Source organism: Talaromyces atroroseus, assembly GCF_001907595.1.
Source record: "Talaromyces atroroseus strain IBT 11181 chromosome Unknown scaffold_6, whole genome shotgun sequence".
NCBI lineage: Eukaryota > Fungi > Ascomycota > Eurotiomycetes > Eurotiales > Trichocomaceae > Talaromyces > Talaromyces atroroseus.
In genome coordinates this window covers 1,518,778-1,546,740 of record NW_017971438.1, presented here as the reverse complement: position 1 = coordinate 1,546,740, position 27,963 = coordinate 1,518,778, and the positions used below count along the sequence as shown (strand labels likewise).

Sequence of the window (27,963 nt, the reverse complement as noted above, 5' to 3'; positions counted from 1 at the left end):
AGCGCCCACTCTATGCGGGGCGACGGCCGAAACAGGCATGGCCAGACCCAACTAGGCACAAGTTGGGCATAGTCTGCAAGGATAGTAGTGGGGCAAGATCTAAGCAAGTGGACCAGTCACAGGTGCCCGCGCAAGAGCGTGGACAGCTCGTCTGATCTCATTCCTCGACCGCATGCCAGTCATCAACCCAGCCAACCAGATGCCACACTGGGGCCCCCCAGAGGCTGAACTGCCAATCAGGCAAGGATCGCTCGCCATGCAGGGCATAAAGAACCCCCTCACAGCATTGAGCAGAGCTACGCTGGGATACGATAATTTGTGCATACCACGTGCGGAGGGTCTGGCAGGCGCCGTTGGGGAATACATAAAAGGAACGCCCTTGCCCGCCGCGGCCTGTCTTTCTTTCTCCGACAACAACAACATCATTTGCACCCGCAGAGCTGCTGTCTCTACCGTGTAAATCAATCGAGTGAACATGCAGTCTACTCTCCTGTTGCTCACCGCCGCTGGTGCTGCTGTGGCCCAGCTGGCCACCACTTCCGAGCCCTCGCTCTCTCAGATCGAGCAAGCCGCTGCAACCGTGGTCCCATCGTCTCCCGTTTCTGACGTGGAGGGCCTTGCTTTCAAGCGTTTCTATCAGGTCTGGATGGAGAATGTCGTAAGTACTCACTTGGCTTTGCTTGACAGAGGAATACACTGACCAGGACTGCAGGACTACGACACCTCTGCCGATGATCCCAACCAACAGTGGATGGCCTCTCAGGGTATTCTGCTGACCAACTACTGGGCTGTCGCTCATCCCTCCGAGCCAAACTACGCCTCTGCTGCCGCTGGAGACCAGTTTGCCATGGACAACGATGACTGGCATCAGATTCCCGCCAACATCTCCACTGTTGCTGATCTCTTAGATACCAAGGGCATCTCGTGGGGTGAATACCAGCAAGATATCCCCTATGCTGGCTTCCAGGGCTACAACTATTCCAACCAGGAAACTCATGCCAACGACTACGTGCGCAAACACAACCCGCTCATTCTATATGACAATGTTGCCTCCAATGACTCTCGCAGCACCCGTATCAAGAACTTTACGGATTTGTACAACGACATTAATGCCGACACCCTTCCTCAGTGGGCTTTCATTACTCCTAACATGACGAATGATGCCCATGACACCAACGTAACATTTGGCTCCACCTTTGAGCGCGCCTTCATTCAGAACCTCACCACTTACCCTGACTTCTGGAACGAGACTCTCATTCTCCTCACCTGGGATGAGTCTGGTAACTACTCCGTGCACAACCGCGTGTACTCCATACTTCTTGGTGGTGTTATCCCTGACAACCTTATCGGCACTACTGACGATACATTCTACACCCACTATTCGAGCTTGGCTACCGTCGAAGCTAACTGGGGTCTTCCTTCCTTGGGTCGTTGGGACTGTGGTGCCAACATCTTCCAGATTGTGGCCAACAAGACCGGATACACTAACTATGATGTTGACACCACCAACCTGTGGTTGAACTCCACCTTCATCGGTCCTCTCTCTACAAACACTTACTCTAACTACTCCTCCAACTGGGCTGTCCCTGCTACCGGTAACGAGACCTGCTCTGCCGGTTACGGTATCCTGGACACTGTCAAGTCTACCTGGGGCGGTCTGACTCCCACTTACAACTACACCAGCCCATTCCCCTTCGACACCGCTAGCAAGAAGGATGTCGGTGTGTCCTTCTCTCGTAACGGAACTACTTGGATCTCGGGTGTGAACAACACCGTCTTGACCACTACCACCACCTCTAACTCCACCTCCACCACCGCCTCTTCATCCTCTACTCCCTCAAGTGGTGCTTCATCTTTGGTTATCGCCCCTGGAATCGTCACCCTTGCCGTCAGCGCTTTGTTGGCTTTTGCCGCTGCTTTGTAAATTAGACTATGAGCATTCAGTTGTTTCCCTTTTTGGGCTTGTGTACGCGTTCTAGTTCATCAAGCGGCGAAAATACTTCTAGTAATTGAGACAATAGTCCAAAATTTACACTTTGCTAGCCTTCGAAAGTCGCGTAGCACATCTAGTCATAAATATATATTTTGTATAATTTTCTAGTCAACTAGAACCTGGTATGATACCTAGGTGTCACGTATATCCAGTTGGTATATTACATGTCGACTGCCTGGTCGATTGGTGTAATACACGGACTATTCACCATGTACTGTTGTCATTGACAGAGGATCTTCCACCAGTGCCGATAATCAAATTTCTTACAGTGAACTAGAAATTAGTCCTCTGTACAGGAACTCCATCATCACCAGGGCGTCGTTCCTGAACTATTTTCATCTTGTCTTCCGGACCTCCGGGGCCTTCAAAATGCTTTGCCTCCGTCATTCTACAAAAAGGCACGAAATTAGTACATCAGGTTGTTTCACATTTTCTCAAGGTTATATGAGATAAACTCACCTCCCTCGCGCATCGAAGTCACCACCTTCTCGGGGTGGAATTTTCCTACTACCGCTGCCACCAGTACTGACATCGTTTCCGTAACGGACTTCAGCGCCGGGGAAGTCTCTTTCAACGTGCTCATTGACACCGGATTCAGTAGCTAGACAGTTCTTCCTGTTAGCCTAAAACGTTTTTTGGGATAAGTGATGAAATAAACACAGAATTTTGGTATCGAGTTTACCTGATACGCTCTGTTGGCCAACACCTTGCTTCTTTTGATAGCTGTTTAGGTCCTTTTCGGCTCGGTGGGCGATATCTGTAAGGTCCGTCATTTTGAATGTAAAAACTAATGGATATGATAATTCGAATAGCGATGAAAGGTGGTACTCGTTCTGTGAGTTTTGCTGTTAAGTAAGGTGTGACTTGTGATGCTTAATACTCATGGATGTTGGTTTTGAGGAGACGTTGCATCATGATACATCATGTCGATGTCATCTCTCCACATATGAGGTCCACCACGCCAGGGTAGTTGACGAGCTCATATCTAATAGCAGTATAGCAAGCGGATGATAGCTCTGTTCTATTATAATATATATCGATTTAAGATAGATTTTCGGTAAACTACTAGATATATACATGATATTATCATCAAAAGCCTTGCCTTGCAAAAACACTTTCCTGTTTTCAATATGCTCCATGTTCTATGTAATTTACGCATGGGTGACAGTTCGAGACGGAGACTCTTTAAGATATGTTATTAGCCAATAGAGCAGCTAGAGTATTGAGCCCCCCGATTTTACATCCTGCAAAGTTGCACGTTCTTCGTGTCTGTGACTTCAATGCCTCGTCATGCCCTAATCCGTAGCCCTAAATTACCGATTTGGCACTAGCGCAGATCGACGCTCCTATAATCTGGACAGTGATGTTTATGTCGTTTTTAAGATACCTAAATAAATCTTCTTTGAGTAATAATCATACAAGGTGCCAACACCGATAGATTGTACATACAATGGGATCGCAAATGTCCGAGATTAGGAATGCACCTTATTTACAGGACTATTAACCAACTTTCATGCACCTAGGTACAATTATATTCATAAACTATGTTCATCTCTGGCTCTCAGAAGGCTCTCTCCTCATGTACCAAAACACATAGTGTCCCCATTTACCCCCATTATCTGGCGCTGGTGCAGGAGCATACTGGTCCAGGTCGACATCAAGTGTCCCAATAACTTTGAAACCATATTTTGCATACAAATGCCATGCATTTTCCGATGAATGTACCCATATAAAGACTCCCGCTGTATCCGCTGTCTTCGTTCCCCATCGCAGGAGCGCTGATCCCACGCCTTTAGATTGCCATTTGGGCGCCACGCAAAGGGAGCTGATATACATGCACCTAGTATCATCGGCCATGAGTTTACTCATCCATGATTTCAGGTCTTCATCAGTCAATTTTTCAAGTTCCTTGATTGGGTCATCCTCGACAGCGTCACGGTCTTTCCTGATCTGGCCTTTTGGTATAGGCTTGTCATTGCTTTGTTCAAGGCTTTTCAGCGTGGTATCTACATAAGGAACTGCATCCCGTATCTCCACAGTTTCTTCGACTGTAAATCCCCGAAATATCCACGAGACCCAGCCTGCGATTTCGCCTGTCTCATTGTCGACTGCTTTTAGAACGACAATCGATGGTGATAACGCTTGTCGGGCGACGGCTGCTGCCATTGAATTCTCTAGTTTATAAGGATTTTTTCCAAGCCCTTTCATTTGAGTATGGCGATCAGTGAGAAATGAGTCACCGCTGATTTTTCCGAGAATGGAAGCCTCCGTAGGGGAGGCCAAAAGGATAGAGTACTGCGCAGCCGACATTCTATCTCGCTTATAGACAATTCGAGGTGGGAGAACAAACTTGTTCTGTCACAAAAACTGTTCCGATAGTAGAGGATAAAGATGGTAAATATTGGACGGGTGACAATGATCGCGGGGTCCCAATGTGGTAAGCTTCTCACAGCCCAGTATAACGATGTGGAGACATTTTTCTTTTGTTCCTTTCGTGAGACAGTAACACCAAAATTTGTAGAGCCTGCAGCTACTGATAGGAATGACCCTATTTCGCTCCCACTCCCCCACTGCCCTGTCCATGCTACTGACCGTAAGTCAATCGAACATGACCATCTACCTTGATGATCACGCATCCAACTAGATAGCGATTTACCTGAATCGAGCTTCTTCAAGGAGAGACGGGCACCCGCGCTTCCAACGCCGGCGGAAATTAGAGCCGTCGGCAAGAAGTTGGGCGATAGTCGCGCCACAGACTTTGACCGGCCATCGCCTGTCATGTTTCCATCGCTGGGAATGATTGTCAAGTACGGAGCGAATGTAACTGTTGTGGAGGCTCAGACTCAAATGGTGGTTTACAAGCACCTAAAAGGCCAAGTACCTGTCCCTGAGGTCTTTGAATGGACTGAGGATCAGAGATTTATTTACATGCCCTTGATCGAGGGCGAGACCCTGCAGGAGAGGTGGAGTGGCATGGACGAAGATGAGAGGCAAGATGTCTGTGAGGAACTCAAGCATATGGCAAAAGCTTGGAGGAGTTTGCAGGAAGACAGATATGATAGTTCCATCGGTGAGTTCTCTTGGATGCAATATGCAAGTAAGCAATAGGTAGCCTAGGTAAGCAACCGCTGAACGAGATCTTTCTTGGCAGCCATTCAAATCTCGCTGGGCCATTGGAAGGCCCAAATGCTGTCCAGCAGTTCCAAGATGGATGTGGAATGGAAATAAAGGAAGAAGTACCCATTGTATTTACACATGATGACTTTGTTTCGCCCGATATACTTCTGACACCGGGGCCGAATCCGAAGGTGGCAGCGGTGATTGACTGGGGCCAGGCTGGGTGGTATCCCGCGTACTGGGAGTATTGCAAAGCGCGACGAGTTAAGCTTAATCCAGAACTCTTTAATGATGCCATCCAAGAGGAATGGCACATGAAGTATCTACCATTGATTCTGGATCCAATGGATAATGAGTTGATCTACTTCCCTTGGCTTTATTTTGTCTTGTCTAAAGGCATCTAATAGAAATAGCATCTCAGTCAAACATCATGCTAGCCCAGTTACAAAACTGTCATATAAATCTTTCTTGCTCAATTGCAAGCTATTTTTGTGCACTTGTTATGATTCGTGCTGTCGTGCGATTTCTTGGTTGAAGTGACAGACCCGCCCAAGTATGCATAATTGGCCTTGTAACGAATATATATACTGTTGTTACCTATAATAAATCGCACAACTTCTAGCTGCCTCCGTCGTTATTCCCTCCTTGACCACACTGCATCCCAAATACTGCGCTTGCTTCGTTCTTGACGCACCTGAGCGATCGTCTTACCGTGCCCTAACCCGCAGCCCTAAATTACCATTTTGGAAGTATGAAGGGCCAAGCCCTAAGCTGGAAGAACAATCATCCGTGGGTCTTGACCGCCCGCCGATCAACGGGCGGGGCATGCGTTGTTTTGATGTCTGCAGGCGGCAGAAAACATGTGCCTGTCAAGAAGCGTGTTGTTGTTGGGCAGTAGCTTCTCTCCACGCTGTCACCCTTCATTGAGTCTCTCTGGCATTGACTCATTCTTTACTGATTGGCTTGCTACATGGTGCCCATATAATCGAAAAGCATCGTCGTACTTTTCGCATGATCTGAAAAGTATTAACCGAGCGGTCTTTTGTCCCTGCGTTCGCAGCCATGACCAATGCGATAGAGGTGCCTGGCGAGGCCAATCCTCTCACTGCCCAGACTTTATTGAATTCCTTAGCAGCTGCGGCAAGCTCAGTTCAACAACAGGTTCAGATCGGCACCCAGCAGCTCCAGCATTGGGAGAGGCAAGATGGATTCTATCCTCTACTACAGGTTTGTCTCCACAATGTCGTCTCCGTAAGTCTGCTAATTGCTGATGATTCCAAATATAGGAGGCTTTTCTCGACCACTCTCTCCCGTTAGAGATCCGCTACCTGTCCATCATCCAGCTGAAGAATGGCATCGACAAATATTGGCGGAAGACAGCTTCAAAGTATACATACCTTCTCACAAGTCTATCACTCGCAAAACTCGTCGGACTAATAATCCTTCTAGTGCGATCAAACCGGAAGATAAGGAACGCATTAAGAATAGGGCTCTAGAGGCAGGCATCGTGGAGCCAGCACCTATGCTGGCTCTCCATAATGCATTGGTGATTGCGAAAATTCTACGTTTTGAATTTCCTAATCAAGAATGGTACATATGTTTCTGTCCCCTGTTCTCTTTTCATACTCTCTTCGTCTTCGGCCTCAAGAATAGACCCCGGAATTCAGTACTGACAAGTTTTCTTATTGAAAGGCCCGATGCTCTCCCTTTCCTCATTTCTACACTACGTACTTCAGCGCAGCCCGGCGCACCTCCGCTACAATTCCCCCGAACGCTCGTGATTCTGTTGCAGATAATCAAAGAACTTTCCACAGCGCGCATGCAAAGGGTACGGAAAAGTCTTCAGTCGGTGACGCCCGAGATCTTCCGGTTATTGGGTGGTATATACGTTGAGAAAGTCAACACCTGGATCACACTTATAGAATATAATCGCCTGGATGATGCTTCTCTACCCAATATTCTTGACCAGAGTTTGATTTCTCTCAAGGTACTTCGTCGACTTGTCATCGCCGGCTTTGAGCATCCTAATCGGGATAAAGATATGCAAGGGTTTTGGTCACTGAGCCATACACAGTTTGCAAAGTTCTTCACTTTTCTCGAATCTACAACAAGCTCATCTCCCAATATTAGCAAATTAGTCAAAAAACATCTTTTGCAATTCTCCAAACTTCATGTTGAAATGGCAAAGGTTCACCCTGCAGCTTTCGCACTTCTCCCAGACTGCGTGGCTCTTGTTAAATCATACTGGACTGTCGTTTCCAGACTGGGCGAAGTTTACGATGCTGAAGGGTCTTCACAGAGCAGACAGGATAGTACCGGTGATGGCGATGAGAGGAATGTTATGGAAATACTTGGGTTGAAAGCCCTGTTACTTATTCGGGCATGTGCGAAGATGGTTTTTAATCCAGCCCATAGCTTCAAATTTCAACAACCAGAAGATAAAGAAGAGAAAAAAGAAGCGGTGGAGCTCATCAAGTCCCAGTTGTTTACACAAGACTTTGTGGTTATGATCATGGAACTTCTTGTCTCAAAGTTCTTGAGGCTTCGTCAGGCTGACTTCCAGGAGTGGGAAGAAGAGCCCGAAGAATGGGAAAGGAAAGAAGATACAATGGCTGAGGCATGGGAATTCTCGGTTCGGCCATGTTCAGAAAAACTCTTCCTGGATCTTGTAATCCATTTCAAGAGCCTGCTTGTGCCACAGTTACTGAACGTTTTCTATAACTTTGCGAGTGAGTATTACAATCCCTCTAAGGCTCTTATTCAAGCTCATCGTTTCATATCCAGATCCACAAAACCATGACATCTTAATGAAAGACTCTTTGTATTCTGCAATTGGTCTGGCTTCCGCTAGTTTAGAGCAACACATGGACTTCAACGCGTTTATAGAGGCGTCGTTGGTTCCCGAGGTACAGATAAACGAACAGGAGTACAGAGTTTTGCGGAGGAGAGCTGCCATCGTGATAGGTCAATGGATGCCTATTCAGCCTGAAAATTTGAATCGACAGTTTATATACCAGATTTTCCAGCATCTTTTCAACAAAGCAGATCCTGTGAATGATCTACCGGTTCGCATTACGGCAGGACGACAGTTGAAAAATGTTCTCGAGCCGTTTGAGTTCTCTCCTCAGGAATTCCTTCCATATGCGACTCCGATAATTCAAAATTTGCTTACCTTGATCCAAGAGGTTGAATTGTCTGAAACGAAGATGGCGCTACTGGAGACCGTCCGGACCGCTGTGGTGAAGATGGAAGATCACGTATGTGCACATATGTCAAATTCATATTACCGTTTCAGCTAACTTTATGGGCTAGATATTACCCTTTTCTGATCATATAGTATCACTTCTGCCACCACTCTGGGAGCAATCAGGCGAGGAGCATCTCATGAAACAAGCAATTTTGACTCTGCTCTCATCATTAATGAACGCGCTTAAAAGCGATTCGGTCAAGTACCACAAAGATCTTCTTCCGCTGATCCAGAATTCGATAGAGCCTGAATCAGTATGTTTTTTTTGTTTCTCTCTCCTTTTGCTGCACTACCAGGGTATACGGCCATTACAAGTTCTAACTTAACTTCAGGAAACAATCGTGTACTTATTAGAAGAAGCACTTGAGCTTTGGTCCGCAGTGCTGACGCAGACACCAACGCCAGCATCAGCAGAGCTTATGTCATTGTTCCCCCGGCTTCTTCCTATCTTCCAAGCTGCTACGGACAGTGCGCCATTAGCACTTCAAATCGCAGAGAGTTATATTCTTCTTGCACCAAAAGAGGTGCTGAGCGACCAAATACGTTTGCCATTTCTTACTTCCCTGGAAATGCTACTTTCATCAGCTTCGCGTCAGCGTATCGGGGTCGTCCCTCATCTGGCAGAAATGCTTATACAGGCTACAGAGGGTATAGATGGTGGAAGCGAGAGCTCTTATAATGTCATTGCGAGATCTCTTGTTAACAGTTCATTCTTGCATGCCATTCTAGATGGGCTTCATTCGGCATACGAGGCCAGCCAGACAACGGGCTCTAATAGAAAGACCTCTCACATTTATGGCGTTCTTGAAACCGATTATTTCAGCGTTCTAGCCAGACTAGCATTGGCAAACCCAAGAGTATTCATATCAGCCATATCTGCTGCGTCCGGTTCTTCAGAGGAGCAAACACTGTCTTGGCTTCTGACCGAATGGTTCTTCCATTACGACAACATCGGACTCGTGACACAAAAGAAGTTGCACATCCTCGCGCTTACGCAGCTACTAGCAATCAATTCCACGCAAGCACCACCTCCTCCTTTCCTACTGAACCATCTCCAGTCTTACCTAACTATTTGGACTGATATCGTGACTGAACTCGCCGAAGGCTACGAGGAAGCAACTGCAGACGCCAGCGGTAATAACAAGGACAAGGACTACTTAATATTCTGGAACAACGCCGAGACCAGCGCAACGGGACCAGGACTCGACAACGAGCCTCCCGAAAGCTACCGTCGCCGAGAATGGGACTCGAAGGACATCGTGCATTCGATTAACATCCGTCATTTTATTAGTGAGCGCCTGAAAGCCATTGCTCATGCTTGCGGTGGTGGTCAGCGATTCCAGGATGAGTGGCTTGTGAATGTGGATCGTGAGGTTGTGAATGCGTTTGGAGCATTGGGTATTTTATAGACCTTAAAGCTTACCTAAAATAGACGCAGACCTGTTTCTATGATACATTGATCATGGAGTCGTAACATCCGTATCCTTAATAGACACTACGTAGTATTCCCGCTATCATCCATGTTTTCTTATCGGATCTGGAGTTATCGGAGGGGGCCAAGCCCTAGAACGCCCGAGACGAGACTGATAGAGGACGGCCAACTCTAAACTAACTTTATCTTGTTCCAATCGATAAGCCTGGATTACTCAACTATACTATCCGTATTCGGAATTGAGCTGGATAGCATCTAAGTTGGCCGCTGTGGGACCTTGAATATACTACTATCGCCAGTGCCTAATCAATATGCGGGCAATTCAGTGATTTGACAACGTCCACTTGACGTTGTGATTGAATTTTCCCTCATTCCATCGAAAAGGAATTCGTTCTCGTTGATTACAAGCTTGATGCACACGTTCAAACATATTCCTCGCATAATCTCAACTTCATCATGCGTCTACTTCCAGCAGGCATATACACACCTTTGCCGTGTTTCTTCGAGGATAATGAAGATTTAGGTAAGCCGAAATGAAATCTCATGTTCATAACAAGCCGAGGCTAATGACAAGACAGATCTCGAGTCTTTCCGGAAACATGTCAAATGTACGCTGGCGCGTAGAGAACTATTCTGTGTCTATATTCCTTGCAAATAGAAATTGACTTGATTCTCTTATCCTAGTCATCGCAAAAGCAGGAACTGTCCCTGTCGTTTCAGGCTCAATGGGAGAAGCTGTTCACCTTGTATGTTTTTGTTGTTCTTGCGAACGAAGGACCGTGGACGAAGTTCTAAAGTCGTTTCCTGCCAGAGTCATTCGGAAAGAATCCAATTGATCAAAACAGCTCGTTCCGCCCTCGACGAGATTCACCTCACAGACATGCCTGTTGTAGCTGGTATTGGTGCACCAAGCACACGCGAGTCGATTGAACTAGCGAAAGAAGCGGGCGAAGCAGGCGCTGACTTTGGCATGGTAATTCCACCGGGATATTATGCGGGTGCTCTTCTCTCCAATCCCAGTTCGCTCAAGCAATTTTTCGTGGATATTGCTGCATCATCACCAATTCCAATGTGCGTGGTTACTTTACAGTGTTATAGCTAGCTTTGCCGGTCAATCGAGCTGACTTTCAATGGTTAGAATGCTTTATAATTTTCCTGCACTCACAAATGGCATCGATCTGGATAGTGACCTCATCGTTGATATCATCAAACAAGCACCCAATATCTGCGGTGTTAAGCTAACGTGAGCCATTTGCGCATTCATATAACCCTTTTCTGAGACACTGAAAGATAAACAGATGCGCCAATGTTGGCAAACTTACACGCATCATGGCCCAAGTCAACAACCCCGAATTTCAAGCCACATACCCCCGTCAACACCCAGAGATACCATTCCGGGCCATCGACGGTTTCATTGATTTCCTTCTACCATCTGTTTCTGTTGGCTCGTCGGGTGCGATAAGCGGCTTGCCAAATATTGCTCCTGTAAGTTCAATGGTGCTACATTTTGGGTATCTTGTCTAATATCAATCGTCAACAGAAAGTCTGCGTGAAATTATGGGAGCTGTGTGGATCTCTTGCGGATCCTGCCAAGTACCAAGAGGCCCAAAGGCTACAGAATCTCGTGTCTCTAGCTGATGGAATTGCCTTAAAAATAGGGGTAAGTTAGCCATCTACTTTTTCAAGTACCCTTGATCGTAGCTACGTGGCAACGTACCTCGGAAGCATTTTGGCAAGAAAATAGGCTGATAGTCTTCGACAGGTTTCGGGGATGAAGAAACTACTACAGCAGCAGTTCGGATACAGTGAGAAACCAAGGCGACCGCTTTTACCTATGAGTGATGAGAAGGCTCGAGAAATGTTCTCGTCCGTATTTTTGAAGAACCTGCTGGACGCCGAGGCTTCGCTATGACTGCCATTCTGAGATTCTGGCCTGCCGGATGCTGAGGTGTATACCGACAATGCCAATAAGCTCTTTTTTTTTTTTCCTTTTTCTTGTAGATACGCAACATAAAAATTGCAGAACTACTTTTATCACGATTATGTGTATTCGTAATACATGAAGCCGGCGATGTTCCGATATAGGACGGCGATGCTTATCTTATCTCTGCTGGCGTCCTGATAAGAGCCAGGATCCAAACTTCCTGCCAAAATAGTTTGATTGTGCTCGTCTCGTTGATTTGTATTGATACTATGATCCTCTCCTCGGAAAGATTCTGGGAATATCTGAAGCTGTCTTCGGACAAACAAATATAAATGTCAGACCTTTCTCATCAGAAAGGCAGGACCTACAAGTCGCGCAAAACAAGACCATGCGACGCCTGTCGTCGGCGCAAGGTGACTTGCGATATGCCTGCTGGTCCGCCATGCAAACGGTGTGTGCACATGGACCAATCTTGCACTTTTGAAGAGCCGCCGAGTCAGCGAAAGAGGCCGATGATCTCTAAACTCAATGAATTTGATGCCTCAATACCGCGGCTAGGTCATGGCCGCAGCTACTCAGCCTATTCGATATCACCACGACAACAATTTGATGGAGAAAGCCCCTACGGTCCGTACTCATTGGATACATTGCAACTTGGCTATATGGGAGATTCCAATCATATATCTGAATCTCCTAGTTATAACAACAATAGGACCCCTTCCGACCCATGTCTAATAATGTCACCCGCCAGCCATTCTGCCACGTCAGAGCAAGCTGATACCATTCTCAATCGACAACCTCAAGTGCGTCAGGCACCTCTGGAGTTTGTTCCGGATGCATTCAGTTTCTATATCGGGCCCACAGGGGTGTCCGATATTCACGTGCTCAATTCACAGCAGTACGACCAGGAAAATATATCAACGCTCAGAGTCAGGGGGTTGAAATATCGACTCATGGACTCGGGCAACCATGAAAACGATTGTATGCCACAAACAGTATTTGGTATCACAGATCGGTCGTTGCTTGACAAGGCCGAGCCCAAGGTCGACTATCAAACAACGGAGTCAGCATGGTCGGAATTGTGGCAAATCCTCGACCCAGTGGGAGCATGGCATCTAATCGGGCTATACAGTCGCTTTGTTGATCCATATTTTCCTATTGTTTCTCAGCAACAAATTCCTGACAATCCTGATGCCCTGAGCAATCTCTCACTGGGTTTGCTGACAGCTATGTGTGCAACGGCTCTTCCATTCGTCATGTATAACGAGGATTTGTATCCACTATTGCTGCGTCCTCCTTCGAGTAGTGAACTTTATCGTCTTGCATGGTTGGGTGTAACCTCCGAACTTCATGCTCCCTCCTTGACCACGCTTCAGGCCTGTCTTATTCTTCAACAACGACTTCCAACCAATCTATATCTCTCGGATACTGCATTTACATGGACATTAATGTCGACTGCGGTATCCATAGCACAAACAATTGGATTACACAGAGACCCTTCCGCATGGATCTCTGTACCATCGTGGGAGCGACGTCTTCGTCGACGCCTTTGGTGGGCGTTGTGGACAGTGGAGAAATGGGTTGCCCTAGCCCGTGGTATGCCGAGCCATTTGCATGGCGATGATTCGGATGTCGCCGTAATCATAATGGACGATATGACTGATACGCTTTCCGCATCGTGTAATAACCACGCCCATCTTCCCCATCTGGTGACTCTGACCTGTATATTATCCGATATCTGCCAAACATACTACACTGTGAGAGCTAGCAACCGCACGTCTTGTGACTTGCAATACTCCATAGAGGTAGCGAGATCCCTTCGAGCACGCCTCAAGGCATGGCGTGACAATATGCCCGACGTCTTGAGGTTCAGATCCGTTCGAAATATACAACATCCTACGGGCCCGGACCCTCCTCAAAGCCACTACCAACAGCGAGAAGATTTGGACGGCAATGGTAGTTTGCATCTATCATACATAGTCGCGCACATGGCCTTATACCGTGCGCTCTTACGACCTTTAAATAAATGGCCAATTCTCTTGGCTCGAATGTCTCCAGATCAGACAAATGCTATTAATGAAGGAGCGCAAGCCGTAGTCCGAGGCGCCTTGCTCTGTGTGAGGGAGTTTGTGGAGTTTATGGAGGCTCTAACAGAGACTCAATGGAACGCATTCTGGCACAGCTGTAAGTCCTTACAAAAATTTCACGGCTTGGTTCAGAAACTCTTGCCGGATCTTGTAGTTTCTCATCTGATTGTCTCTTTTATAGGGAGTCGTCCAAATTTTGCAATCGCCGGATCATTTATGGTGCACGTCCTACATACCATTGCGCCTCCAGACGTTACACGACAGGCTGAAAAAATAGGAGATAAGCTTTCTAGTAACTATATTACATTCGAGGAAGAATATGAAGAGCTCAAAACCTGGATTAGGCGATGGAGATGGGCCAACCGAGTCTCGGCCAACGGCGCTGCCGGTGTCAAGGGACTTACAAACCTCGGCCTTATGAGAGTCGAGACGTTGATGAAGAAATTCGAGCCTAGCCATTTCGCAACTGATTTACACACGAGATAGTTAATGATCTACTTAGTATATATAAGTTTGTGGTACGTTTGATGCAGAGGAGAATGGATTTTACAAGCTAATTCTCACGCAAATATATGCAAAAAATATACATAATTCTTCAACAAAGGTTCAAGAGCATTCTGCCTTCATCTCTAGCACATTCCCCGTCATCCTCTTCCACCAATGCTGGAATAGGAACATTAGCCAAAGGCGTCAATCTAAACGCATGTCTCCTGGCTCCAGGCTGGTAGTCTAGGGTTTGAGAATGCTGTGTCACACGCTGATCCCACACAACTACAGTACCAGGTTCGTAACGCACACGGCAGCAAAAGTCCTGGCCACGATTGATGTGGTCGAAGAGGAACTTGAGCATGTAGTCCGATTCTTCATCGTCCCAGCCATCAATTCGCTGTGTGTAGGACGAGTTGACGAAAAGTGCCTTCTGTTTGGTGACTGGGTGAACAGTGACGACTGGGTGAACAGCCTTGCTTATAGGCCGTCGGAGAACGGCGAGATCGCCGTTGTCGCGCAGCTCGCGTGCGATTGGGTTGGCCGTTGTGTGAATTGCATTCAGGCCTTCGAGACGTTTACGGAATGAGGGTGACAATCTTTCGAAAGCGCGTGTCATCTGCTCTGAATTAATAACTTGGTCGAGGAAAAGGTCGGTAAAATATAAAAGTAAGGACGGGGATGTAACTAACACTAGAAATGATAGTGTCTCCGCCAGCACCGGGTGGTGATTCCAACATGCAAAAGAACGTTAGACCGGGTGGCTGAAGTTCCGGAGACTATAATTTTGTTAGTATAACTATCTACCCAAGGCTATGACAAGCGGCAGCAGTTGTTACCTGGTCGACATGGAACTGAATAGGGCTCTTCCTAGACCAAGATTTGCGAATGCGAAGATCACTAACGTAAACTTTGGTCAGCACCAAAACACCAATTATGCAAGGATGAATATCAATTGCACGCACTCTTTTGAGTCGTAGACAATCACAAACTCTTCTGTCTCGGCGGAATGGACAGCTGCCTTGGGATGCGGCATCCATCCGTGCTTGTGCAGGGGTCCTAGTTTTACGAAAAGATATAAGTCAACATGTTCTCGACAGAGGAACAATGCAATTACCAAAATGTCTAGCAATCTCCTTTTGTTTTGCAAATCCAATATCCGTATACTTTTGGTCACGGAATACTAAGCAGCCGCGTTGCGCGCACATCAAGGCGAGTTCATCAAGTCCTTCGGGTGATAAATCGGACTGCGGAGAGATTGTTAAATATTAATGTCGGAGATCTCAGAACCAAAGTAAAGGGCACTCTGTGACTAACAATTTGAACACCCTGGATTTCTGTGCCACAGTGTGGACTTAATTCAAACACCTTAGTAGCATCTTTGAGTAGATTCGGCAATTCGGGATCAGCGCGATGGCCGGGATCAACGTGTTCAAAAGGTCCAACGGGCTGGATCTTTTCTAAAGGATCGTAGTGGGCTGTATTGTATTAATTTTTGCTAGGAACTCTCTCAATCGCATCAATTGGCGTTATATGGCTACTTACGTAAGTAGTCTGGATACAGGGGAGGGTTTTCCTCGAGGGTAGCCGACGTTGGCTCTTTTGCAATCATTGTGTTTTCTTTTTCGTGGCTGAATATTTCCACCTGTTGTTTGAAGGAGCTTGAGGTCAAAGCAATAGAGTCGAAAGGTGAAGATACCGTGCTCTATCACTATAAATATCCTCGATCTATACTTATCCCTGCCCCACAAAATGATATTTAGAGTTGGCCGCGCTGGATCCAAGCAGATGGCCGCTGTGGGGTGTCTCCTAGGCGCTCATAGATAAGAGCAGTCTTGGCCGCCGCCCTAGCCCTAACTTGGATTGCTAGATAGGGCGATAAGACAGGCATGACTTGATATGGATACAAATCATCATATATATAATATTACATTTGAACGACCAAGTAATTTGAAATAGACATTTCTACAGATCTTTTTTTTTCCCGACAAACCCTCCTTCGAAAAAGAGGGAAATTTCGTGTGTGCTCTACGTCAGGGAGAACACGCAAAAATGTACGTCAAAAATGCCCAAGACCCAGTGTCATCTGGCGACAGGGGGGATGAAATAATCACCGACGAGCCCAAGACCGACATAACCATAGCGAAAACAGCTGTCAAGGCAGTACATGCAGGCGATAAAGACGTCGACATCGCAGCGCAAATTATTGCCGAATATGCACAGGAAGGCGGTGACAGCACATGGACGCCTCAGGAAGAGAAAAAATTGATGCGCAAAATTGATTGGTGGTTGATTCCAATTGTACGTCCTCTAAACAAAGGTTTTGTCTTGTTGGGATGTGTTAATGATTTTTTTCCCAGCTTTTTGTGTGCGCTACACTGTCTGGCCTAGATAAAACCGCAATCTCAGCTGCTGCTATCTATGGCATTAAGAAAGATCTAAACCTTACTGGGCAACAATACTCATGGGTTGGATCAGCACCGTTCTTTGGAGGGTTGGCTTTCATGGGACCTTCTGCATACTGTCTTCAAAAGTACTTTTCCATTCTGATGATTTAGACACGCATCCATATACAACCGTGATTGCTAACCACCATGTGATTTCATGAAGAGTCCCTGCAGTCAAGTACTTTGCTCTCAATGTCTTTTTCTGGGGGGTTCTAGAAATGTGCATGGCTGCAACGACCAGTTTCGGCGGCCTCTTCGTCTGCCGTTTCTTGCTCGGGGGTTGCGAAGCCTTACTCATTCCAGCAGTGACCCTAGTTGTGTCTATGTGGTACCGTCCCGAAGAACAGCCGGCACGCAACAGTATCATCTTGAACGTTATTGCTCCCATTCTCAACGGTTTTATTGCCTGGGTGGTGGGATATTATCCCGGTACATTTCCGACATGGAAGATTATCTTCCTGTTACTTGGTGCATTAACCACTCTCTGGGCTGGTGTGGTGTATTTCTTCCTGTAGGGATATCTCTTCCTCTTGTTATATACTCTTGGTTCACGCTATCGCTAACATAGATGGAAATAGTCCCGATAATCCGCTTGAGACGAAATTCATCTCCTCGCGAGAGAAGTACATCATCATTCAACGCAAAGCAGCCGATAACACCGGCGTTGAATCCAAAACCATCAAACTTGGCCAGATTTGGGAAGCCATTTTTGATCTCAAGATGTGGCTCATGTGGATCGCAATCATGGCTTTGCAAGTACCAAATGGTGGACTCACCACTTTCAACACTCTGATCATCTCCGGTCTGGGCTTCGACTCATTGCAGACTTCCTTATTGGCCATGCCACCGGGTGCTATGAGTACTTTATCTGGTATTGGATTGAGTTACCTGGCAGCAAGGACAAGACGGTACAGAACGGTCATTGTTGCCACAAGCATTCTCCTACCATTGTTGGGTGCTGTGCTATGTTATGCTTTGCCTCGAAGCAACTTGGCTGGGCAGCTGGTTGGTTTATATATTCTCTAGTATGTTCTACTGTTATCCCTTTCCCCTTTCCGAGTCTCGTTTTACTAATGTTCGAAAAACACAGTACCTACTGGGCACCTTATGTAACCGTCGTCTCCGTCTATCAAGCTAACATCGCCGGCCATACCAAGAAGTACGTTTGTCTAAGTCATGGACTTCTCCTTTTCCTTGCATCTTCTAACATTTCAACTAGAGTCGCTCTCTATGCTTGGTACTATGTTGCCTGGGCCACCGGAAACATCATTGGCCCGCAAACTTTCCGTGCCAACCAGGCGCCAGCCTACACTGGAGGCACAATCAGTATGATCGTCTGCTACGTGATTGCCATTGTGACCATCCTCACATACGGCTTTCTCTGCCATCGCGAGAACAAGCAGCGGGAAGCAGATATTCAGAATGGTGTGGTGACGGCAGATGGCCAGGACTGGCTGGATTTGACGGATAAAGAAAATCGGACATTCAAGTATACTACTTAGCTAGACATCTGCTTTGATTCTCGTGTTTTATACCGTGGTTTGGGGAAAGGGCCATTAGTGATGGATCTTGATTGATGTTCAATTGCTACGTTATATTGCTATGATGAAACGCAGTTTTGATAAGGATAATTTTACATTCTACCCAAATAATAAGCTTGTTATATTACGTGAATTCTTTCAACGACAAATTTCAGATTAAACTCGTATATCCAACAATCAGTACAGTCAAGTCAAAGATGAGTCCACTCTTCCAAGGAAAGGAGGATTATTCGAAGCAAGTCAATAAGGAAAAATGTTCAAAAAGGAATCTCGGCCATCAGTAATATTAAGCAAGAGAAGAAAGAATAAGTAAGAAAAAGACCACGTAATAATGTCAATAGAGCTGGAGAAAGAATAAATGTTCACAAAGGGTAGACAACCACCCTGGCATCCGGATTATTCATACGTCTGAAGTAAAACTATCTGATAATAACGTATAAATTGGTCTTCTCTCTTCACCTCTTCTAGCACTGACCAGGGAATTGGCGTTCTGTTACCGGGTTGGGGAATACATTGGCTGCCAACTGACGCTTCATGTCCCACTCAGGAGCACCCTCAGTGGTCCAAGTCCAATATACCCAGCCAGTACGCGACTCGAAAGCATCTAATTGTGCTTCAATAAAACGACGAATGTTGGTGCGCACATCGTCAGGCAGAGATGTCACCTCGCCCTGAAAGTATCCATCACAGCTACCGTGGAAGGAACTTCCTGAGCCATAGCTTCCGTCCCATCGAGCACCAACTCCACGGCCGTTGAGATATTTGGCGCAGTCAGTCAATGCTCCAGTCCACTCACCAACAATGGTCCATTTGTCAGTAGCAGCGACCTTGTCGCCATAAGCACAGGCGGTTTGAACATGCTGGTCCGTGTCTTGAGAAAGCAGTCCTTGATCAAAAACCTCGTAGTGATGGGTGTCCATCATCACATTCCAAACACCCGAGTTTTGGCCCATAAAACCATTCCAGGAAGTGATATCTTGGAATCCATCATGCATAGTTAGAGCGGTGTCCTGGTTAACCTCGCGCAGACGACCCCAGGTGTCGTAGTAGTATTGTTGCAAGTTGGACAAATCGACACCGGAATCTCCCATGACAGTCATAGGCTCGTTGAGTGCTTCTATTGAGGTGACAACGTCATACTGTGTAGCATATCTATTGGAAAGTTCCCTAATTGCATCTAGGGTGATGTTAATTTGTTCAGGGACGTTATCCCAGTTGATCGAGCCTCGGCGTCCACTATTGTCAAATCCATTCTGGGATCCAGGAGCTGCGGTTCAGACCCAAGTTTAGCTTGATAAACATCAAATACAAGTTTCAATAATTAACAACGTACCGCCGTGCAAGTCCACAATGACTTTTAAACCTGCATCTCGTGCCCAGTCAATGGCCTGGTCTAGCACGTCAAGCTGACCCTGTACATACGGGTCACCAGACTGAGGTACCACTGCCCAATAGCCGACGGGAATTCGGACGTGGTTTAACCCCGCAGCACTCATCTGTTGGAAGTCATCTGCGGTGATGAATGAGTTCCAGTGCTGTGACAGGAGGCTTTGAGCAGCGTCGCTACCGAGGGCCTGGGACAAGGACCATTCATCAACGGCAGCATCTCCTCCTTTTTCAAAGAGGGATGGTGTAATCCAGGGTTCAAGGACTAGCCATCCACCGAGGTTTACGCCCCGAACTTTCTGGGAATCGTAATCAAAACAAAGGCTTCGTGATTCAACACGACTAGAAAAGATATATCAGCAAAAAGTAGATTATCGCATGAGGAATGAGGGGACCTTACGCTCCAGGCGCAGCCTGAGTTACGGCAAAAAGCGTGGCAAGAGCCACCAGGGCTGTGTTCTGAATCTTCGACAGTACCATTTTGAGACTGAGTCAACAGTGCCAAAGATTGATGGGTATGTTTATAGTGAAAACAGTGCAATTGTAAGTCGATAGTCGCAGATTTTGCCTCAAGTCAACTGACGCTGGCACGACTGGTTAAGGAACGATTCGAGGAATGACTTGGAGATATAAGTAATAAAGGCCACACGGCTTTTGTCCGAATGCAGACTCGACAGTGACAGTATCAAAACCCCGGTCCAGACGGGGCTATCCAGAAGAAAGCGACGCGGGATTGTGTGGATCTCGATGGCTCTGGGGTAAGGCTTGCAACGCTGACAAGATCTTCGGAAGTAACTGTGGAGAACCAAAAGAGAGACTGGCCCTGAGTTTGTTGTAGTGTCTGAATTCAGAGCGAGGCTGGAGTTGCGAGGTCGAGGAGGAAAAGGCGGAGCTATGCCTATTCCAGGACGAGGGTTGCAGCTGCCTGTTGGGGGAGCCTTCTGGACTCCTGGCGAGCCTCAGGCCGCGCCAGGCAGGAATGCAGAATGGATCTTGATGACATCGTCATCCTGCTGGCGATACCATAGATCTTGAAGATTAGGCAAATACTGCTGTTTGTTTACCATCGTTGAGAAGATCCAGCCGATGACATGCCATTTCACACGTATTTTTACTCTAAGGATAGAATCTGCCTCCCAGCCGATACGCAAGTCCAGGCACAGGTCTCCTTGCTTGGTACCTGCATAGCATCAGCACGATCCCATGCCAAATCTGAGATAAGGCTGCAGTAAACAGAAGTTTAACTTAAATATTGATAAGATCGATATACCCCTTGATACCTACGGCGTCTCCTGGCAAAACAAGAGACTGCGGTATGCGCTCTTTACTTTTTAGGGCTACGAAGTCTGGCATGTGGGAATGTCTCTTGCTGCAGGGAACTCATTTACTTCCGAAAACAAGCCCTTCGTTTACAGGAAAGTAATCGCTTTTTTTCACTTTTCTTAATATCTCATTCAATTTAGTAGTATAATGCCATGAAACGGTACCCCAGGTTATGCTGCAAACGTTTTCCGCATGCAAAGCGCGGAGTATTTGTTTTTGACAGCCTCAGGCACCGACCCATCCGAAAACAGGTACCCGTCCAATCAGACTGCACTACATCTACCTCGCGTGTTGTGCCTGGGTAGTACCTACTACGTAGTTGCTTGTTATTGTTGGACGAAATGAGATTGCTTTCGTGTAACTAGTTCTCGAGACTCGATGCTATGCGTTGAGCTATGCCGGCATGTGCCACCCTAGCCCTAACCTCCTATCCTTTCGACATTGTTCCATGGGTAAAATATGGTAGAATGATTTCGAGCAAAACCACGAATTATCCAAATTACTAGTAAACAGAGATGGCCAACGCTATGACGTAGGTTGGGTGAGTCAGCCCATAGACGTGAGGGCTAAATTAATTGCCGTACTATCGCCGATATCCGAAGCATCATGCCACTTTTCGGAGCATCTAGGAGACACATGATGGGAAATCCCCTCACATATACGCAGTAGATGCGAGAGTTTCTGCCTATTTTGTTTGAAATTGCACTTCTCACAGACCATCATCTCCATCGCCCCCTCCCGGGGCAACCGTGTGATCTCAATTCCTTTCGAAGAAGGAGTGCTAGATTACACGCATGTACATACGCTATCGATTTTATATAAATGCCAGATGCATGTACATATTTCTGATTTCTTTTCGAAAATATACACATTATTGATCACAGCTCCCGGACCATATTCCAAGTAACTAGATACGTCTCTCTAGCATTTCTTCGCCGAGATATCAATCATGGTGGCATCCGAGAGCGATTCGCCGGTTGAGCAACCCAAAACCACAACCCCAGCCACAGCCACCACCACCACCAACACTACCAAGGCGCCGTCATGCCCAATGAAAGCATGGCCGCGAGCTATTCAGCACATCGATCGGAAAGACTTATACACCAACCTTGAAGACCGAATACACTACCTGCATACCTTTCTCGACTTCAGTTCTAGTATGTTGACACACCTAGGCAACCATCTCTCTCTTATCACTAATGTAGAGTTTCTCCAGACGACATCGAGGCCCTAATCAGCGGATCAAAGTATATCAAAGCCCTGATACCAGCCGTCGTGAATATTGTCTACCGCAAACTCCTCCAGTATGACATCACAGCGAGAGCGTTCCAAACACGAAGTACGAGCTTTGAGGGCCCTCTTGACGAATTCCCAAGCGAAGATAGTCCACAAATCATGCACCGAAAGATGTTTCTCAAGGGATACTTGATCAAGCTGTGCTCGGATCCGAGCAAGATGGAGTTTTGGGAATATTTGGACAAAGTTGGGTAGGTTATTGCTTCTTCGCTATCTCAGGGTGTGTTGTGCCTCGTCTGCTAATGATTCGGTTTGCAGTATGATGCATGTTGGCCAAGGGCGAGAACATCCCCTACACATCGAATACATTCATATAGGCGCCTGTCTTTCCTTTATCCAAGACACATTCACAGAGGCGATCCTGTCGCATCCACGAATGCAATTACATCGCAAGATAGCCCTGGTCAAAGCTCTGGGCAAGGTGATTTGGATTCAGAACGATCTTTTTGCGAAATGGTACGTGAGGGATGGCGATGAATATTCTGATGAGTATGTCAACAAGGTGGAAATTGAACGGGAAGGGTACCTGCACGGGAAGAAGATTGTCAATGACTCGGACGACTCTGCCATGGACTCTAGTGGATAGAACAATCAATTATCACCAGCATTGACAAGTGAATCATTCTCAAGTTTGACTATAAAATCCAAGGTCTGCTGTTGAGACGGAGTAAGCCAGCGTGAGGATGTTGCGGCCATAAACGGCAGTCGCACCTGACTAAACCACCATTAAGCCTCATTTCTTCGCCATCGAAAGATCTCGCAGCTCCAAGATTGTCAAGACTGTTCTTATTTTGATTCTTATTATCACGTTTGCAGTCGAACGTCCTATCGTCTACACTCGATCTGAGGTCTATGAAAACCAGACAAACCATATTGCCGCAACAGAGCTATACTGCTCGGTATTTCATTCTCTTCTCTCTTCTCTCTTTCTCTCTCTATAAATATTCACTGCTATGCAGCCGACCTTCGTCTCCAAACATGTGGTGCTCGACTTCAGCAATCCATTGCAACGAGACTCAAACAAACGCAAACAACAACAGCAACCGCCAACCCCCGAATCAAACACCAAACGACCGCGCCAAAAATCACCATTCGGTCTCTCCTGGGAAAGAGATCCACACGATCCCTACAAGTTCCTCGAGCCTCCGGGCTCTATTGCAAAAAACCAGATGTTTTCCGTAGAGTTCCGCCTGATGTTCGACAACGAAGAAGAGCGCGTGTATCTAATAGCGTATTTCTACGCCCAGCTCCAACCCGACAATAAGCCTGAGTATCCGCTTGCATGTGAGCGTGTGAAGACAGGACGCTTGCACCGGGTGCCGCTTTATCTTGCGAATGCAGGCATCTATACCCTCGAGATAGTGATTGTCCCGGACAATAAGTCGTATCGTCCGGCGGTTTATCGGCATGAGAAGAATATCACGGTCGTTGAAAGCGACTATGAGAATGTGCATGTTGGGCCGCATGAGCACAGAAGGTTGATAGGGTTTGATAGACCGAAACGAGTTGGTCAGGGGATTTCTGGCGCGGACGTGGATTGTTCGAAATCGACAGTGGATGAACATAATAATACCAAGGAACATGATAGCTATGGAAATGGCGCAAATGAGATTGGACTAGGTACAGACGGGCATTATCCGGCATCGTCGCAGGAAGGGTCATTGGAGGTTGTCGACAATGTCAAGTACCTAACTGAGAATACGGAGGATTATATCATGCAGTGGCTTAACTTGAATTTTCAGCCGGCAGAAGAGGACGCTCCATTCAGCTTAGAAAAATAAGCCGCTTGTTCCTGTCTAGTCTTGCTGGGTGTTGTTCTGGCTTCCTTTTTCAACTATTCTTATCCTTTGTTCGTAGCATTTCGCCGATTATATACGACAAATAGACTCTATGGATGTTTTATTGAGAGTTGTGTAGCGTGTACTTCTATCGTAAGACAACAGAAAATCATGCAGTCACTATTTGACTATCCAAAATAGGAAACTTAGGGCTGTTACAGACGGACCCATGGAAGCGTCACAAAACTTTCCACAGCAACTTAAAGGTAGATATTTGAAAAAGAAAATTAAAAAGAAAAGAAACTCAAATTCAAATTTGCACAACATATACTATCTAAGTATTGGTATATCCGATCCTCCAAAGCCAGTGTACCCATCATATTGTAAACGCCAGGAGGGAGAAAAGATATCGTACGGGTCATTTTAGTCATGAAGAAGACGAAGAGAAACAAATGTCCCGTCCGGAAGGAAATAAGATGTACAACTCCGATCACCATATGTATCTTTCGCTCAATATGAGCTTTCTTGTTTAAACAAAAAGTGCGTGAGATGGCGTTAATATGCTCGGAAATTCAGGAACAACGCGTCGAAGACAACAACGGCGATACCGACGGTTCCGAGTGAAATCCACACAGGCAATTCCAATGCACAAAAGCTCCGAATACCAGAACTCTTAACGATTTGAGAGCTGATGGAAGGAGCGGTTTCTTCTGAGCTGGCTGCGCTGCTGCTACTACTACTGCTGGTTGCGGTGGAGCTGGCAGACGTGACTGTTGTGGTCGTGTTAGGATCGTAAAATGCGCGGATGATGTTGCTGGCTTGCTCGGCCACACCGTATGTTGAGGACATTAGATGCGTTGACAAGGCGATGGGGACGACGCTGGCATCTGCGACACGGACGTTGGCAAGGCCATAGACGCGAAGGTTGGCGTCAACCACACCACCCAACTCACGAGGAAGCATTGCGCAGGAAGACGATGGATGGAACTCTGTACCCGCCGCCCCGCGCAGCCAGTCGAGCCATTCATCATCGGTCTGGACTTTTGAGCCTGGGGATATCTCGGCCGTTAGGGTATTACACAGTGGTGCTGTTTCACCTAGCTTGCGGGCAAGTTTGAGACCATCGCGTAGTATCTCATAGTCTACACAACACAAGGTCAGTCATAGTTGTCTTTTAGGCGAGGAGGCAAACACAGAGTTCGTACCGGTTGGGTTGGCCAGATAGTTTGGGTCGATGACAGGATAGTCCAATGGATTCGAAGAATTGATGTAGATGCGGCCCTGGCTAAAAGGATGCTGGAGAGCAGCAGTAATTCCAATGTCGCCGTTCGCATCGCTATTCATGAAGAGGAGCTCGATCTGGCCAACAGAACTGTTAAGAATTGTGTTTACCGTCGTATTGTAAATCGCCTTGTATCCAGCGATGACACCGGCGTCATATGTTGTGTTCGGGACAAATTTATCAACCAGGGACGAGACATTCTTCTGCAGCGATTCCAGATTACTGCTGTACAAAGTTGTCGCATTCACATAGGCAACGGCTGAGTCGATATATGAGAGATACAAAGTATTGTTCTGTAGTTGTTAGGATGCGAGCTTTAAGAGTAGGTAGCAAATTTACGATACATACCTTCATAGAGAGATTGTCGTAAAATATCGCACCCGAAGTTACAGCACTAGTATTGAACTTGAGGGTAGCACTCTAATTTAGATTGTTAGTACATAGTTCATTTCCATCTCATGAAACCGACATTCACTCACGAAATGATCTTGAAGATGCTGACCAACACCGGGAAGTTCAGACACAAGCTCGACTCCGGCATCTGAAAGAACGTCCTTCGGACCAACACCGCTGTAGAGCAGCACAGCGGGGCTTCCTATAGTGCCCGAAGCTAGGATTACCTCTTTATTGACCTGAACGGTCAGATTGGTCTTGCCACCATCAAGTGTATACTCGACAGCGCTTGCGGTCAGGTTGTCGGAAGGGGAAGTGTCATTGAAGAGGATACGCGTAACATAGGCATTGGGCAAAACGTCGTAATTGCCGTTGTCTGGGAGTGGATCGAGGTATCCCGACCGACTGTAGGAGCGCGTCCAGTTGGCAGGGTTGATGGTGGAGGTTGAGATCTCGGCACCGTAGTTTTGACCGCCATACATCTCCGAAGAATTGGCAATGCCCATGTTTTCCAACGACATCATCCATTCACCCACTTGCGGGAATGTGCTAGGGCATGATCAGCTGGGTGGAGATAAGAGAGAAAAGGCGACTGGACTTACTAGCCGGGGTACGATGCGTGGATTGGACCCTGGGTGCCATGGGTGGAAACATCGTATGTGATATTCGCCTCGGCGGCAATGGCGTCAGAGGGGGCGTCAAACGTCTCGCTCTTCTTCATCGCAGCATAGAACGAATCCCACGACCAATTCTCAGCGCCATCCATATCTCCAAGAAGGTCTTTCCAAGCATTGACCTCATCCTGACCGGGACGAGTAAGGTACAATCCATTGATAGCGGAACTGCCTGTAAAAAAACAATTCAATCAACCACTTTGTTTATGAATATTGAGTTGGCGAAGGAGGCCAATGCGTACCTCCAAGGCCCTTTCCCCGGGGCCATTCTATCTCCCGACTGTCTGCATTGGGCTGAGGAACGGTGTAGTAAGCCCAATTCATTGGCGTCGTCCACAGGGACTCGTAGTAGGAGTAGGCGGGAGTGTCTTGATTGATGCGGTTGTCAGAACTCCCATGTCAATGCGACGGCGAATCAATCACATCACATACCTATGCGCTCTCGGTACTCGTCTCCATTGATGCCTGCCTCGAGGACCAGGACGGTAGAGTTCGCGATTTCAGACAGCCGACATCCCAGTACGAGGCCAGCTTGGCCACCGCCAACGATAACGAAGTCGTACGAATCACCAATCTGGGTGCGCGGTGCCAAGGCCTGCACGCGAGTCACGGCGATCGCAAGGGCGCCGATCGCATAATCAATGCGCATGGCGGTCGTGAGGCAGAGATCAGGACGGTTGAAAGGGCATTGAAGATGGAGGAGAGGAAGAAGAAGGGCGAGAGGGAGAGGGAGAGGGATGGAAGGGGGCAGGAAATATCTGCTGGGCAGCAGCGGAGAAGCGCTAGCGACATCTTGTTTTCTATGGATCTGCTGGATCTGAAGAGAGCGTAATACAAGAGAACAAGAGAATGGACGATCGCTGCGCAAAACTGGATCGGGCCACGCCCCAAAGGGGAAGGTGCCCTGACTAGCCCCAGTCTGGCTAGCCGCAAATCTTAATCGGTGGCCCGATCGGCCAATGATCAGGGCTTAGATAAGCCAGACGGGGCCACTGCGGGCCAGCCTGGACCACGGACAGCGAAGAGCGTGACGTGTGCGCCGCGAATCTAGACTCGAACTCGAATATTTACTCCAACCGTCTGTCCTATTATTCGAGAGCGTTTCAGATTGGGCGAGCGTTGTATCGCTATCAGCGCGAAGGATTGGCTTAATCTTATGTCATTATATGATTATGTACTTTAGCCTAGACGTCATCCAGCCACGGTTGCTATGTGCTCTTAGAAGGACAAGAACAGGGAAACGAATAAAGCGTGAAACCTGAAGTATCACCCATAGAATAATGTGCCTTGTGCCTTGTGTCTTGCATCCTAGTTGATGCACTTAGTTAATTGAGACACCATCCCGCGGTGACATAAGCAGAGATTAGTTGGCTTGATTTCAGTGCCATCATCTACCTCATCGTTTATTTCCCGGCGTTGCACTCCGTTGTTGGACAATGATCGCCATTGTGTACCTGTCAGTTGGCGATGTGGATGCCGGACAATAATCTGCCGTTTCACAGAGTTGATGACTCTGAGATGGAACGATAAGTCGGATCGAACCGAACCAACATCTTG

The 27,963-nt window shown here is 47.0% G+C and overlaps 12 protein-coding genes across 12 annotated transcripts; 7 read left to right on the top strand and 5 right to left on the bottom strand.

Moving 5' to 3' along the window:
• Window positions 1-475: 475 nt before the first annotated feature.
• On the top strand, window positions 476-1,924 carry UA08_05448 (Acid phosphatase; the record flags this gene model as incomplete). Its single annotated transcript, XM_020267771.1, has 2 exons — window positions 476-658; window positions 713-1,924. The coding sequence occupies 2 exons, from the start codon at window positions 476-478 to the stop codon at window positions 1,922-1,924; spliced, it is 1,395 nt and encodes a 464-aa protein (XP_020119515.1).
• A 342-nt stretch (window positions 1,925-2,266) lies between these two features.
• On the bottom strand, window positions 2,267-2,766 carry UA08_05447 (hypothetical protein; the record flags this gene model as incomplete). The annotated part of the gene is made up of 3 exons (XM_020267770.1): window positions 2,267-2,381; window positions 2,453-2,594; window positions 2,676-2,766. The coding sequence occupies 3 exons, from the start codon at window positions 2,764-2,766 to the stop codon at window positions 2,267-2,269; spliced, it is 348 nt and encodes a 115-aa protein (XP_020119514.1).
• Window positions 2,767-3,541: 775 nt separating this feature from the next.
• On the bottom strand, window positions 3,542-4,303 carry UA08_05446 (hypothetical protein; the record flags this gene model as incomplete). The annotated part of the gene is made up of 1 exon (XM_020267769.1): window positions 3,542-4,303. The coding sequence occupies one exon, from the start codon at window positions 4,301-4,303 to the stop codon at window positions 3,542-3,544; it is 762 nt and encodes a 253-aa protein (XP_020119737.1).
• Window positions 4,304-4,408: 105 nt separating this feature from the next.
• UA08_05445 (hypothetical protein) lies at window positions 4,409-5,514 on the top strand (the record flags this gene model as incomplete). The annotated part of the gene is made up of 4 exons (XM_020267767.1): window positions 4,409-4,430; window positions 4,515-4,586; window positions 4,638-5,063; window positions 5,111-5,514. 4 exons carry the CDS (start codon window positions 4,409-4,411, stop codon window positions 5,512-5,514), a joined length of 924 nt encoding a protein of 307 aa, XP_020119738.1.
• Window positions 5,515-6,172: 658 nt separating this feature from the next.
• UA08_05444 (hypothetical protein) lies at window positions 6,173-11,701 on the top strand (the record flags this gene model as incomplete). Its single annotated transcript, XM_020267766.1, has 14 exons — window positions 6,173-6,337; window positions 6,397-6,497; window positions 6,560-7,839; window positions 7,895-8,367; window positions 8,423-8,611; window positions 8,690-9,755; window positions 10,265-10,312; window positions 10,368-10,397; window positions 10,474-10,535; window positions 10,601-10,860; window positions 10,928-11,032; window positions 11,088-11,274; window positions 11,330-11,449; window positions 11,552-11,701. 14 exons carry the CDS (start codon window positions 6,173-6,175, stop codon window positions 11,699-11,701), a joined length of 4,236 nt encoding a protein of 1,411 aa, XP_020119741.1.
• Window positions 11,702-12,138: 437 nt separating this feature from the next.
• UA08_05443 (hypothetical protein) lies at window positions 12,139-14,286 on the top strand (the record flags this gene model as incomplete). The annotated part of the gene is made up of 2 exons (XM_020267765.1): window positions 12,139-13,897; window positions 13,982-14,286. 2 exons carry the CDS (start codon window positions 12,139-12,141, stop codon window positions 14,284-14,286), a joined length of 2,064 nt encoding a protein of 687 aa, XP_020119742.1.
• Window positions 14,287-14,395: 109 nt separating this feature from the next.
• Window positions 14,396-15,898, bottom strand: UA08_05442 (hypothetical protein; the record flags this gene model as incomplete). Its single annotated transcript, XM_020267764.1, has 7 exons — window positions 14,396-14,905; window positions 14,979-15,065; window positions 15,126-15,156; window positions 15,252-15,345; window positions 15,404-15,533; window positions 15,604-15,764; window positions 15,832-15,898. The coding sequence occupies 7 exons, from the start codon at window positions 15,896-15,898 to the stop codon at window positions 14,396-14,398; spliced, it is 1,080 nt and encodes a 359-aa protein (XP_020119739.1).
• A 440-nt stretch (window positions 15,899-16,338) lies between these two features.
• UA08_05441 (hypothetical protein) lies at window positions 16,339-18,235 on the top strand (the record flags this gene model as incomplete). The annotated part of the gene is made up of 6 exons (XM_020267763.1): window positions 16,339-16,587; window positions 16,647-16,819; window positions 16,897-17,244; window positions 17,312-17,758; window positions 17,824-17,892; window positions 17,953-18,235. 6 exons carry the CDS (start codon window positions 16,339-16,341, stop codon window positions 18,233-18,235), a joined length of 1,569 nt encoding a protein of 522 aa, XP_020119740.1.
• A 503-nt stretch (window positions 18,236-18,738) lies between these two features.
• UA08_05440 (putative glucan 1,3-beta-glucosidase A) lies at window positions 18,739-20,140 on the bottom strand (the record flags this gene model as incomplete). Its single annotated transcript, XM_020267762.1, has 3 exons — window positions 18,739-19,541; window positions 19,608-20,002; window positions 20,061-20,140. 3 exons carry the CDS (start codon window positions 20,138-20,140, stop codon window positions 18,739-18,741), a joined length of 1,278 nt encoding a protein of 425 aa, XP_020119745.1.
• Window positions 20,141-21,932: 1,792 nt separating this feature from the next.
• On the top strand, window positions 21,933-22,865 carry UA08_05439 (hypothetical protein; the record flags this gene model as incomplete). Its single annotated transcript, XM_020267761.1, has 3 exons — window positions 21,933-22,140; window positions 22,200-22,470; window positions 22,538-22,865. The coding sequence occupies 3 exons, from the start codon at window positions 21,933-21,935 to the stop codon at window positions 22,863-22,865; spliced, it is 807 nt and encodes a 268-aa protein (XP_020119746.1).
• A 367-nt stretch (window positions 22,866-23,232) lies between these two features.
• On the top strand, window positions 23,233-24,060 carry UA08_05438 (hypothetical protein; the record flags this gene model as incomplete). Its single annotated transcript, XM_020267760.1, has 1 exon — window positions 23,233-24,060. One exon carries the CDS (start codon window positions 23,233-23,235, stop codon window positions 24,058-24,060), a length of 828 nt encoding a protein of 275 aa, XP_020119743.1.
• A 552-nt stretch (window positions 24,061-24,612) lies between these two features.
• On the bottom strand, window positions 24,613-27,055 carry UA08_05437 (hypothetical protein; the record flags this gene model as incomplete). The annotated part of the gene is made up of 7 exons (XM_020267759.1): window positions 24,613-25,199; window positions 25,263-25,632; window positions 25,688-25,759; window positions 25,819-26,281; window positions 26,335-26,578; window positions 26,649-26,774; window positions 26,839-27,055. 7 exons carry the CDS (start codon window positions 27,053-27,055, stop codon window positions 24,613-24,615), a joined length of 2,079 nt encoding a protein of 692 aa, XP_020119744.1.
• Window positions 27,056-27,963: the final 908 nt, after the last annotated feature.